General features: G+C 48.7%; 2 protein-coding genes across 15 annotated transcripts in view; one reads left to right on the forward strand and one right to left on the reverse strand.

Moving 5' to 3' along the window:
- The window catches only part of ZNF473 (zinc finger protein 473), a 17628-nt gene extending 16772 nt beyond the window's left edge, over positions 1–856 (reverse strand). For 2 of the 6 annotated variants that reach the window (XM_017512541.2, XM_017512539.2), the window contains exon 1: positions 430–535. The gene's annotated coding sequence lies outside the window, so the exon portion shown is untranslated. Of the gene's footprint in view, positions 1–429; positions 598–737 lie in introns of those variants that run through there. The other 4 variants (XM_037732808.1, XM_017512542.2, XM_017512538.2 and 1 more) reach the window with 4 other exon arrangements.
- The window catches only part of VRK3 (VRK serine/threonine kinase 3), a 49504-nt gene continuing 36371 nt past the window's right edge, over positions 618–13750 (forward strand). For 4 of the 9 annotated variants that reach the window (XM_017512554.2, XM_037732815.1, XM_017512555.2 and 1 more), the window contains exons 1-3: positions 830–1188; positions 7127–7189; positions 11239–11378. In XM_017512554.2, the coding sequence (XP_017368043.1) occupies positions 11240–11378 (139 nt within the window). In that variant the 5' untranslated portion in view covers positions 830–1188; positions 7127–7189; position 11239. Of the gene's footprint in view, positions 716–829; positions 1268–4274; positions 4286–7126; positions 7190–11238; positions 11379–13750 lie in introns of those variants that run through there. The other 5 variants (XM_037732810.1, XM_017512556.2, XM_037732814.1 and 2 more) reach the window with 3 other exon arrangements.

Below are 13750 nucleotides of genomic sequence, written 5' to 3' on the forward strand. Positions count from 1 at the left end.
CCCCCTCTCTTTCTTTCTTTCCAGAGGCAGTCTCACTCTGTTGCCCAGGATGGACTGCAGCGGCACGATCTCGGCTCACCGCAACCTCTGCCTCCCGGGTTCGAGCGATTCTCCTACCTGAGCCCCTCCAGCACCTGGGGTTACAATTTTTAGGAGTGACGGGGTTCGAGCCAGGATCGTCTTTTAACTCCTGATCTCAAGTGATCCGCCCGCCTCGGCCTCCCAAAGTGCTGGGGTTACAAGGGTGAGCCACCGCGCCGGCGGCCCTTTAGCGGACTCTGAAAGGCGGTTCACGCCTCCACCCAGACAACCGCCGCCGCCCCAGGAGACGCAACCATTGCCAAAGTCGCCCCCACTAGCATCCGTCACCTCTCAGAAAGGATCGAGCCTGCAAGGCCCTCGGCGACCCCAACCCCAGCGTCTCTGTACCTCAGGATTGTCGTCGGCCGCGTCAACAGACGCAACCTCAGCCTCGAGGGAGCGAACGACTCAACTCCCCTCACACGCGCCTCCTCGCATCGACTTCCGGTGCGCGTATAGTTTCTTTGAGAGGCTCCACCCAGGATCCTCCGCGCCAGCGCCAGGACTCTATTTCCCACAGGGCTGCGCGGCCGACTTCGTTCGCCTTCCCATCTCCTCCCGCTTCTTCAGCCTAGAGACCACGCTTAGCACTCTGGGAGTAGAGTACAAACAGAATCAGAACCAAGCCGCCTGGGTTTGTAGTCCAGTTTTTTTACCTTGTTAAAGAATCATTTAATTAGGCTTTTGCCTTTCCTAGAAGACTGGGAGTCTTCCCCTCTTCCGAAGAGCAAGCAGTGGGTTGCCATGGAAACGCGTTGAGACGGGATATCTGAGAAAACGCATGGAAGGGGCGGAGTTGAGAAGGGCTCACGGTGCATTCCGATTGGCTTCACATAGACACATGCGCAGTAGAACCAGAAACGTTCCAAAGCGGCCAGAACGGAGTGGGGTGGGGGGGTGGGGGGGATGAACAATGAGGAAATAATTACCTCTCCGTGTGGAATCAGAGGGCGGGCCTGCCGCGAAGGCATCTGGGAAATGGAGTTCCTAGGTAGGTGAAGCCGGTCGCCGCCGGGAAGTCGGCGGCGCCTGCGCGGGCGCATCAGACTCAGGATGCGCGCGCAGCGCTTTCCGCCCAGCGGAAGTTTCCGCGGGCCAACAGAGAAGGTGAGTCCTGGTAACTGCGGGGGATCCGAGGGTCAGGCCGCGGAAGCCTAGAATCCCACTCCCGTCCCGAAGTACAGAGGTGAGGGGAGGCGAGGCCGAGCGGCGGGACGTCCCCCGACCTCCTGGCCGCAGCTCGGCCAGGGTGCCTATGACGTCAGCCTGAACCTTTGTGGGAGGCGGGGGCCCCCGCGGTCGCGGTCGCGGTTCGGGATGAGGGCGGTTCCGGGTCGGGGGATTCACTGGCCTGCTCTTGAGCGGGCTTCGTGTTGGGCAAGGCTACGGCGGAATTGGGTGGGGTTTTTGGGAAGTTTGACTGCTGCTCCTCCTGGGCAGCTCGTCGTCTCTTGGTTTCTATGGGAGGTGCGACCGAAGGGAGGCTCTGTCGCCTAGGCAACCGTTCCACTTGCACTGGGGTGGGGTCTGACCTTTAGCCTTTTTGCTGTGCTATCTCCCGAAGTGTAGGAGGAACACTATACTGGTAGTGGTCACATAGCAGCTGTTAAGTAAACATTTGTTGAATAAGTCAAATAAATGGATGAATAAAGACTGGTCTGAGGGTTGGAGCCTTGGGTTTCGAGTGATGAACTGGCCATTGCGTAGGTGACTTCAGCACTCTGAGACTCCTTTCTTTTTTGCATCTACTTTTATTGAGCATGTACTATACGGAAGGCTCCGTGCCACCGATATTGCTACGTTGGAATGCCTAGGCTAATAGGCACCGTTCAAGCCCATGTTATAGTCGTGTCTAAAACAAAAATCCTGCCCCAGCTAATTCACATTCTCATGGTGGCTGGGGATGCCAGACACTGAAAAAGAAGTGTTAAAAAATATTTGCAGGTCTGCAATCCCTTATCTATAACTTTAAAATCCAAAACGTTGTAAAACCTGAAAGGTTTTTTTCTCTGTTTGGCAACTTACTTGGTAGCCCAGCCTCACCTGGCTTTGAACTTGTTTGCTGGCAATACCCACTCCGAACTGATGTGTGACTATTTAGAATTTTTAAGATATTGTTGTGTAAATCACATACCTGCTTATGGAGAGTTGCCCTGGAACCCACCAGTGTTGTAATATGTAATAGGTTCTAAAATCCAAGGAGTTTGGCTTGGTGCAGTAGCTCCTGCCTGTAATCCCCGCCCTTAAGGAGACCGAGGCAGGAGGGTCACCTGGGTTCAGGAGTTCCAGACCAGCCTGGCCAGCATAATGAAGCCCCACTTCTACAAAAAAATACAAAAATATTAGCTAGGCATGGGCGCACGCCTGTAACCCCAGCTACTCTGGAGGCTGAGGCATGAGAATCGCTTGAACCCAAGAGGCAGAGGTTGCAGTGAGCTGAGATCACACCACTGTGCTCCAGCCTGGGTGACAGAGCGGGACTCCATCTCAAACTAAGTAAATAAAATAAAAATGTTACAAAACCTTCAAAATTCTGAACTTTGAAACACAGCTGGCACCAGGTGATTGGAAAAAGGAATTGTCAATATATGTTAGATGCATTAAGTGCTAAGGAGAAAAATTAAGGAGGAAAGGGGAAGGGAGAGAGAAAAGTGGCTAGGGAATGCAGTTTATATAAGGTGGTCAGGGAAGAACTCTTAGGCTGAGACCTGAATGAAAGAATAAGCCACAGGGGAAAGTGGTGGGAAGCACGTTCCTGGCCAAGGGAACTACTGCATGTGTGAAAGTTCTGGGGGAGGAATTCACTGGCTAGAAATTGATGGAACCGAATCAGTTGTGGTGCTAATGTTAATCAGATGTACAATATGTGTCAGGTACCTTAAACTTCAAAATTCAAGAGGTAACTGCCGCTGTTCTCAGTTTGCAAATGGAGGAACAGGCAAAGAGGTGTTTTTCAAAAATTGGAAATAAATTAGCTGGGCAAGGTGGTCTGCAACTGTGATCCCAGCTACTTGGGAGGCTGAGGTGGGAGGATCGCTTGAGCCCAGAAGGTGGAGATTACAGTGAGCTAAGACAGAGTCACTTCACTCTATCCTGGGCAACAGCAAGGCCAGGCACGGTGGCTCATGCCTGTAATCCCTCCTTTGGGAGGCCAAGATGAGTGGGTCACAAGGTCAGGAGCCAACATGGTGAAACCAGATCTCTACTAAAAATACAAAAATTGGCCAGGCATGGTGGCATGCGCCTGTAATCCCAGCTATTTGGGAAGTGGAGGCAGGAGAGTTGCTTGAACCCAGGAAGGCTGCAGGTAAGCTGAGATTGTGCCACTGCTCTCCAGCCTGGGTGACACAGCGAGACTCTGTCCCAAAAGAGAAAAAAATTTTTATTGCCCACCATCACACAATATGTGGCAGAAGCAAGATCCAAACAGGCAGATTATGTCCCAAATTTATCCTCTTAACCCCTATACTATCTGCTTCTAAGTGGCAGGTCTATTTAAGGACCATCCAGCTAGATAATTCTGGCCCTGAGCTTGAAGTCTCCTGCTCAATGTCTAGACTTCCCCTGAAGGATGGATGTATGCTGACACAGCTGGGGGCCCCTCTGCCTTCTTGGCAGGTTTTCTTCTGCAAAGAAGACAATGATTTATTCACTCTGTAAACGTAGACCCAGCATTTGCTCTGTGCCAGGCCTGTTTGAGGCTGTAGGCACACTGTGGCAAACAAGGCAGACAAAAGTCCCCACCATTGTGAAGCTTACGTTCTAGTAAGTCAGAGTAAGTCAGGCAGTGACAAGTACTGTGAGGAAAAATAAAGCAAGGTAAGAAGGATAAAACATGCTATTAGTAAAATGCTGTCATTTTACTAATAGGCCAGGTGCAGCGGCACGCACCTGTAATCCCAGTGCTTTGGGAGGCTGAGGAGGGCGGATCACCTGAGGTCAGGAGTTCAAGACCATCCCGGCCAACATGGTGAAACCCCGTCTCTACTAAAAATACAAAATTAGCCAGGTGTGGTGGCAGGCACCTGTAATCCCAGCTACATGGGAGGCTGAGGCAGGAGAATCGCTTGAACCTGGGAAGCACAGGTTGCAGTGAGCCAAGATTGTGCTACTGCACTCCAGCCTGGGCAAAAAGAGGGAAACTTCGTCTACAAAAAAAAAAAAAAAAACCAGTAAAATGATGTCCAAGAAGGTCTCTGAGAAGGTGACATTTGACAGAGAGCTGAAGATGGTGGTGAGGGAGTCACCTGTGTGCACTCTGGGGGGGACAGCATTCCAGGCAGTTGGAATAGCAAGCGTAAAGGTCTTGGGGAAGAAATGTTTGTGTCACAACTGGGGAAAAGCATGGAAGCTAGCATGGCTGGCTCAGAGTGAACAAGGGGAGATGGTGGGAGAGGCCAGCGAGGGGACAGGGAAATGGCAACTCATGTAGAGACTCCTGGGCCATGGTAGGAATTTTGGCTTTGATTCTGTCTAAAATGAAATCCACCATACGGTTTTGAGTAAAGGAGGGACAGGGTCTTAGATTTTATTTATTTATTTATTTTTGAGATGGAGTCTCGGTCTGTCACCCAGGCTGGAGTGCAGTGGTGCGATCTCAGCTCATGGCAGCCTCCGTCTCCCGGGTTCAAGTGAATCTCGTGCCAAAGCCTCCTGAGTAGCTGGGATTACAGGTGCCCACCACCATGTAATTTCTTTTGCTGATTTTCTTTTGTGTTTCTTTTTTTTAGTTGAGATGGGTTTTCACCATGTTGGCCAGGCTGGCCTGGAACTCCTGACCTCAAGTGATCCACTTGCCTTGGCCTCCCAAAGTGCTGGGATTACAGGCATGAGCCACTGTGCCCAGCCCTCCATATGGTTTTGAGTAGAGGAAGGACAGGGCCAGGGTCTGATTTAGATTTTAAATGGATCCCTCTAGCTACTAGATTGAAAATAGATTGTAGGGGCAAGCGTAGAAGCCAGAAGTCTAGTTAGGAAGCTGCTACAGTAGCACAGGGAGGGATGGTGGCCTAGACCAGGCTAGGAGCAGGATGTCAGAACCAGGGTTGGCACATGGTTAAAAACCCTCTTGGCCTGATTCCACACCCAGCATCAGCTTCCAGATTCAAATCTGCAAGAATATTCTGACCTGCTGCCCCAGGAACACAGTCCAGGTGTGCATTTTCATTGTATAAATTGGCACCAGGTTAAGAACATGGGCGTGGCCAAGCGCAGTAACTCACACCTGTAATCCCAGCACTTTGGGAGGCCGAGGCAAGCAGATCACAAGGTTAGGAGTTGGAGACCAGCCTAGCCAATATGGTGAAACCCCATCTTTACTAAAAAAAAAATACAAAAATTAGCTGGGCATGGTGGTGTGCGCCTGTAATCCCAGCTACTCGGGAAGCAGAGGCAGAATTGCTTGAAACTGGGAGGCGGGAGTTACAGTGAGCCAAGATCATGCCATTGCACTCCAGCTAGGCAATAAGAGTGAAACTTCGTCTCAAAAAAAAAAAAAAGAAAGAAAGAAAAAGAATGTGGACTTTGGGGCTCAGGGCTCTGTATTTCAGCCCCGTCACCATCGTTTTCTAGGTGAGCGGAGTCGGGTCTGGGGGAAGGAGAATTTTCACCTGTTTGTGCATCATTTTGTAGCTTTCAAAGATGGGATGACCATCCCTACCTCACAGAGTGGAGGGAAAGATTAAACAAAATCATGTGCCTGCCTTGCCTCTTTAGAGCTGTGCGGCCTTGAGCAAGTCGTTTTCTCTCTGAGCCTCTGCTTCTCGGAAATCATTCTTACCTTGAAGAGGGTGACTGAAGGTTCTGTAGATAATACCTCCCAAGAACTTAGCACAGTGATCCGCACGTACTGAACTGTCACAAAACGAGAGCTGTCATTAATTAAGTGACTTAACCTCTGTGCAGCCAGGACTGCCTGCCCCCTGTTCTGGTTACTAAGTCCAGAGGACGAATTATCCCCCAATTCAGGGATGTAGAACCACCATTTGTTGTGCCCATGGATCCTGTGTGCCAGGAATTCAGAGTGAGCACAGTGGGGTGGCCTGTTTCTGCTCCCTGATGCCTGTGGCTTAGCAGGAAGGCGAAGCCTGGGGTCTCAGTGGCCTGAGGACTTGCCCACTCACATATGCAGCAGCTGACGCTGGCTGTTGCCTGCGGGCCTCAGTACCTCTCCTCCTGAGCCTCTCCGAGTGATTTCTCTGCCTGGGCTACTTGAGGCTGCCTCATGGCATGGAAACTGGGCTCCATGGGTGAGCATTCCGAGCAAGCCAGCCAGGTGCAAGTTGTTTTTTATGACCCAGCCTTGGAAGTCGTCTGGCCTTACTTCTGCCCGTCCTCTGTCGGTAGAAGCAGTCACAGCTCTGCCCAGATCCACAGGGGGTCAAACAGACACCCTGACTCCTGGGAGGAGGGGTGACAGGGTTCCAAAAAGCACACAGGTTTGGAAATACCGGTGTGGCCCGCTTTCGAAAATACAAATGCCATGCTCTCCAGTGAAGTCGTGATAATTCTGGAACCTGCCTCCTGGACTGTAGTATAGACTAAATAGGATAATGCATAGAAAGCTCTCTGCCTGGGGGACTCCTTCCCAGGTATTGAAGACTTGCTTCCTGGTTTCCTTTGGGTCTCTGTTCAGATGTCTCCCTCTGGGCAAGGCCCTCCTTAACCACCCTGTGTGAATGGTGACCCGCCGCCCTCTGTGGCATCCTGTTTTCTCCTGTGGTACTTTATTGTCCTCCATAGCACTGTCTCCATCTGACCTGTTCAGCAGTTCCTTGCTCATTTGTTTGTTAGCTTCTCTTCTCCCACCAGAACACAAGCTTCCTGAGGGCAGAGGCTGTGTTGTTTCCTTTGCTGCTATTTGCACGGTGGCTGGCGTAAACTGGAAACTCAGTAAATAATTATAGAACAGATGAATGAGTGAATGAATGAACAAATGGATTTGGCACATGCTGGCCACATGGCCAGTGCTCAGTAAACATTAGCTGTTACCTTTCGTTGCTATGTGAAAGCATGAATCAGCCTCTCCACTTTTGTTCACTTACAGGTTGCTGTCAAGATGGAGTTTCCAGCCCAGTAAATCCAAGGGCCAGGCTGTGACCTCATAAAGGTATTATCCCTTGGGCACAACCTCTCAAGGCCTTTTTCCTTTTTCCCACCAGCAGCTGGCTCCTGCTTGTCTCTCTGGGTTGCTGCTGGCCACCTGCACTCCTAGAAGGAACGTTGTCATGGATATGGCAGGGCTCACCTGTTTAGACACTCGCTGCATCCTGGAGGCGTCTGTATCCAAGGGCAGCCAGCATCTGGGGAAATTCCACTTAACATGAAGCCATTTAAAACGGGCACAGATTTCTGCCAGGCTCACGCCTGTGATTCTAGTACTTTGGGAGGCAAAGGTAGGTAGATCATTTGAGGTCAGGAGTTTGAAACCAGCTTGGCCAACATGGTGAAACCCCATCTCTACGAAAAATATAAAAATTAGCTAGGTGTGGTGGTGCACACCTGTAGTCCTAAGAGAATCGCTTCAACCTAGGAGGCGGAGGTTGCAGTGTGCTGAGATCGCGCCACTGCACTCCAGCCTGGGCAACAAGAGCAAAACTCCATCTCAGAAAAAAAAATTAGCTGGGTGTGGTAGCACGTACCTGTAGTCCCAGCTACGCAGGACGCTGAGGCAGGAAAATCCCTTGAACCTAGGAGGCGGATGTTATAGTGAGCCAAAATCGTGCCACTGCACTCCAGGCTGGGTGACAGAGCAAAACTCTGTCTCAGAATAAATAAATAAAACCATCACAGATTTCTAAACAAAGCCTGTGTTCACTTAAGAAATCTAGACCAGGCATGGTGGTTCACACCTGTAATCCCAGTACTTTGGGAGGCCAAGGCAGGAATATTGCCTGAGCTCAGGAGTTCGAGACCAGCCTGGGGAACATACCGAGACCCCGTCTCTACAAAAAGTTTAAAAAAAAAAAAAAAAAAAAAAAAAGCCATGGTGGCACATGCCTGTAGTCCCAGCTACTTGGGAGGCTGAGGTGAGAGGGTGGCCTGAGCCCAAGAGGTCGAGGCTGCAGTGAGCCATGATTGTGCCATTGCACTCCAGCCTGAGTGACAGAGTGGGACCCTGTTGCTAAAAAATAAAAAAGAAGTATAGCAAAGTCTGTGTAGGCTAGGTTTCAGTAACAAGCAACTTCCAAATCTTAGTGGTTTAATGTAATCACACATTCTTTCTAATCCAACTCTCCAGGCACCAGCCTCTAGGCAATTAAAAAAAAAGTTTTTTTTAACTTGCTAGGCCTAGTGGCTCACACCTATAATCCCAGCTATTCTGGAGACTGAGGCAGGAGAATAGCTTGAACCCAGGAGGCAGAGGTTGCAGTGAGCTGAAATCACGCCATTGCACTCCAGCCTAGGCGACAGAAGGAGACCCTGTCTCAAAAAATTAATTTTTAATTTTTAATTTGCATGGGTACATAGTAGGTATATATATTTATTGGGTATATCTAGGCAATTTTGATCTTGTGACACCAGTGTCAACACCCAGGTTTGCCTGGGAGAAAGGGAAGAAGAGGCAGTGAGACCTCTAGCTTAACAAAAATGCTCACCAGTATTTATACCTTTGAGAAGACAGAGATGCTCTTTTACATATTATTACCAGGACAGCACATCACTAAGTTACACAACCAGTCAGAACGACTGACTTTCTAGAGGGCAAAAGATACTTGACCGACAGCCTTTGCAGTCCAGGTGTCTTACACAACTCCTTTGTTTGAAAAAGCAGGCGGGCAGATTTATGCCGCAGAGTATTTCTGCTCTTCTACAGCCCGAGAAAGAGGAATCCAGGACCCTGTCTATCCTCATGTGGCTGAGATTTCTTCACTAGCTGATGAGATGGCCAGTGGTTTTGAAGCACAAGCTCTAGAATTTCAGAAGTCAGTACCTAGAGGAAATAGGCTGAGAACCTCAGAACTTCCTATCGAAGAAGAAAGGGAAGAACAGAAATATCAATGACTGTAATATAGTAACTGGGGTCCAGGGCATGATGTGGTCACAGCAACCACTGACATAAAAGGCTTTCTGTGCGCCAGGCCCTGTTCTCAGCACCTCATGTAAATGTATTCATTTAGACCTCAACGGCCATTCTGTCAGATAGGTGCTGGGAGAAGCCCCATTTTATAGTGGGGTGGACTGTGGCACAGAGAGATTAAGTAGTTTGCCCAGCATGTGGCAGATGTGGGATTCACATCTGGCAGCTTGGAGCCAAACCTGTGATCTTATGGACTCCAGTGTTTGCATTTGTAACAGAAGCTGGCCTTTACAGTAAATAAAGGAAAAGGGTTTCATCAGAATGGTCTCTTGCAGCCGGGATGGTATCTCATGCCTATGATCCCAGCACTTTTGGGAGGCTGAGGCAGGAGGCTTGCTGGAGGCCAGGAGTTCCAGACTAGCCTGGGCAACATAGTGAGACCCCTATCTCTACAAAATAAAAATAAAAATTAGTCAAGCGTGGTGGCACACACCTGTAGTCCCAGCTACCTGGGAAGATTGCTTGAGCCCAGGAGTTTGAGGCTGCAGTGAGCCATGATCATGCCACTGCACTCCCACCTGGTGACAGAGTGAGACCCTCGTCTCTAAAAAAATTAAAGAATTTTCTCTTTCAAGGTGAAATTAAATCACAAGCACATATTTATATTAACTTCTATTTCTATAGTTTCACTTTCCTTTTTTTTCTTTTTTTTTTTTTTTTTTTNTTTTTTGAGGCAGAGTTTCGCTCTTGTTGCCCAGGCTGGAGTACAGTGTCACAACCTCGGCTCACCGAAACCTCCACCTCCCGAGTTGAAGCAACTCTCCTGCCTCAGCCTCCTGAGTAGCTGGGATTACAGGCTCCTGCCACCACACCTGGCTAATTTTGTATTTTTGTAGAGACAGGGTTTCTTCATGTTGGTCAGGCTGGTCTCAAACTCCTGACCTCAGATGATGCGCCCACCTCAGCCTCCCGAAGTGCTGGGATTACAGGCGTGAGCCACTGTGCCCAACTGATAGTTTCACTTTTAATTGCTAATGTACACTAAGCCTTAGACTATCAGAACAAAGAAATGGCCCTTTTTGTTGTTATTGCTGCTATTCGTTTTGTTTGTTTAAGACAGAATTTTCACTCTTTTTATCCAGGCTGGAGTGCAATGACACGATCTTGGCTCACTACAACCTCCACCTCCTGAGTTCAACTGACTTTCCTGTCTCAGCCTCCCGAGTAGCTGGGATTACAGGCGTGCACCACTACACCTGGCTAATTTTTTTGTATTTTTAGTATAGACAAGGTTTCACCATGTCAGACAGACTGGTCTTGAACTCCTGACCTCGGGTGATCTGCCCTCCTTGGCCTCCCAAAGTGCTGGGATTACAGGTGTGAGCCACTGAGCCCAGCGCTTTGCCGCTGTTTGTAAGATGCTCATTACAGATAGCACTGCCGTAATGAAGGGCAATACAAACTGCCTGTTGTACTTCATCCTTGTTGATTTTCTCTTCTTCACTGGCTGAATTCTTCCATATCCTCCTTTGTCATAGGCTCAGCATGTAATTTGGACTTTTACAAAGTATCAGAAAATAGAGAGATGCAAAGCATAAAGAGTAATGTGAACACCCATCATTCTCTAAATTAGTCAGGATAGAATAGGCTGTGCTGCAGTGACAAATAAACCCTAAAAGTTTGGCAGCTCAATACAACAGAATTGTATTTGTTGACCATGAGGTTCCAGTGTGGACCAGGCAGCCCTCCTTCATCTCATTGCTATGTCAGTTGGGAGCTGTGGCCTCCAGGGCCATCCCTGAAGGTGGACGGGGAGGCAGAGGAGGTCCTCTGACTCCTAACTGCCTCAGCCATGAGATGACACTACTCATACCCCATTGGCCAGTATTAGTCATGTGGCCCCTACCTCACTGCAGGGGAACCTGGGAAGTACAGGGCAGCATATGGATATTTGGGGAACATTGACTCTCTCTCCCATTCCTATCATACGTTTTAAGAAGTGAACATCACACACATAGTGGAAGACCCTGGCCGTGCCACCTGCACACACCCTGTGTTGAAGAGCAGTCCTCCCACAATACTGCCACGGACCCCCAGCCATCCCGCTTCACTTTGTGCTTGTTCATTCTGTTTCGTAGCATGATCTCCTTCTGTCCAGACTGTGGCAAAAATATCCAAGCAGCGTTCAAATTCTGCCCCTACTGTGGACATTCTTTGCCTGTAGAGGTGCATGTAGTGTCCCAGACGTTTATCAAGCCACGTGTGTCATCCTTCCAAGGTAAGAACCAGAGCTTTGAGCCTGTTCCTGCAGAGGGGATGAGGTGCATGCACATGTGTGTCTCGGGACGGAGGACGCCTTTGCAGCCTGCCTGACCCTCTCCTGATACTGAAGGAGCTCAGGCCTCGGGACTGGACCACTCTGTCTACCCTCAGTCTCTTGGCCTCTTACTGTCCTCATGGCTTTGAACACCATCTCTGTGTTGACAGCCCCTTCATTTCCATCTCCTGCCAGCCTGGACTCCTTCCCTGCTTGGAGGAGACGTGTGTGCAGCCTGCCTACTTGGCATCTGCAGGTTGAGTATCCCTTATCCAAAATGATCAGGACCAGAAGTGTTTCAGATTTTGGAATATTTGCATTACACTTACTGGTTGATCATCCCTGATTTAAAAATCTGAAATCTGGCCAGGCATGGTGGCTCATGCCTATAATCCCAGCACTTTGAAAGGCTGAGGCAGGCAGATCACTTGAGGTCAGGAGTTCGAGACCAGCCTGGCCAAGAAGCTGAAACCCCATCTGTACTAAAAATACAAAAATTAGCTGGGTATAGTGGGGAACACCTGTAATCCCAGCTACTTGGGAGGCTGAAACAGTAGAATCGCTTGAACCCAGGAGGCAGAGGTTGCAGTGAGCCAAGATCGTGTCACTGCACTCCAGCCTGGGCAACAGAGCAAGACTCGATGTAAAAAAAGAAAAAAAAATTCCGGAATCCACAGTAGCCCAGTGAAATTTCCTTTGAGCATCCTGTTGACACTCAAAAAATTTTAGATTTTGGAGCATTTTGCGTTTCAGATTTCTGGATTTGGGATGCTCATCCTGTGTTGGATGTCCTGGGACCAGCCGTGCTGGCTGAGTTGGTCAGTGTCAACTAAAAAGAAAGGACATTTGTTTTTAGCAATATGGCAGACCAGATGATAATAAAAACTCCTTGTAGTTCAGTGTGCCCAAATATGTTGAATAAAACATAAAAATGTCTTTTTAAAACATAGAGCTAAGTGGTAGGAAACTAAGGGGAATCCATGGGGATGAGAAACAATAGGAAAACAGAGACCACAGTGCTGTGTTGGTGTTACTTGTGCTGGGGCTGTTTACTGTTGACCTGGAGCCTGGGTTTTATTGGGGTACCAGAGACAAATCTTAGGGCCTTAGCAGTTGCAGGAGTTGCAATTGGAAACCTCCTCTTAAATCTGGGGCTCTTCAGTGGGCAAACTGCAGTGAAAGTAATTGTTCCACAGAGAAAATTGGTAGAGGCATTTGTCAGCCTTTGGTGGTGGTTTAAAAAAAAAGGTGGAATGTCTTCTTTGAGGATTCCTTTTTTTTTGAGATACAGTCTCTTTCTGTCACCCAGGCTAGAGTGCAGTGGTGTGATCTTGGCTCACTGCAACCTCCACCTCCTGAGTTAAAGCAATTCTCCTGCCTCAGCTTCCAAGTAGCTGGGATTACAGGCATCCGCCACCACACCTGGCTAATTTTTATATTTTTTTGGTAGAGACAGGATTTCACCATGTTGGCCAACCTGGTCTCAAACTCCTGACCTCAGGTGATCCACCCGCCTCGGCCTCCCAAAGTGCTGAGATTATAGGCGCGAGCCACCACGCCCAGCCTTCTTTGAGAATTCCTAACCAAGAATTTACGTTCTCACCAGTTTGGGGCCAGAATTCACACTGATTTGTGTGGTCCCCCAAAATGCAAGCTGAGCATTTAACTTAAAGTGGTGAGATGTGGGTGTCCCTCCCTGCCTGATATAAACAAATCTTCTCTTGGAAAACATTCTTTAAAGACAAACCTCAGGGAATGTCCAAGGAACGTGAGTACCAGTCTTGGTTTATTTACAAGGATGCCAGAAAATAAGCCACCCTGAGAGTCAGCAGAAACAACAAATTACGGAATCAGACCTGCCAAGACCACAGACCTTAGAATTAATAGATGAGAATATTTACAAAGCATGTTTGATACATTTAAAGAAATAAAGTAGGCCAGGCATGGTTGCTCACGCCTCTAGGCCCAGCACTTTGGGAGGCCGAGGCAGGTGGATCACAAGGTCAAGAGATCGAGACTGTCCTGGCCAACATGGTGAAACCCCATCTCTACTAAAAATACAAAAATTAGCTGGGCATGGTGGCACGCTCCTGTGGTCCCAGCTACTCAGGAGGCTGAGAACTGCTTGAACCTGGGAAGCGGAGGTTGCAGTGAGCCAAGATCGCACCACTGCACTCCAGCCTGGCAACAAAGTGAGACTCCATCTTTAAAAAAAAAAAAAAGAAAGAAAGAAAATAACAAATTGAAAGTACAATGAAAGAGTAAGTTAAAGTTGCATAGGCAGATAAGAGAAGGAATGAAGTAAAACCTCTAATGATTGTGTGTGTGTATAT

Source organism: Cebus imitator, unplaced genomic scaffold, assembly GCF_001604975.1.
Source record: "Cebus imitator isolate Cc_AM_T3 unplaced genomic scaffold, Cebus_imitator-1.0 Scaffold473, whole genome shotgun sequence".
Classification (NCBI taxonomy): domain Eukaryota; kingdom Metazoa; phylum Chordata; class Mammalia; order Primates; family Cebidae; genus Cebus; species Cebus imitator.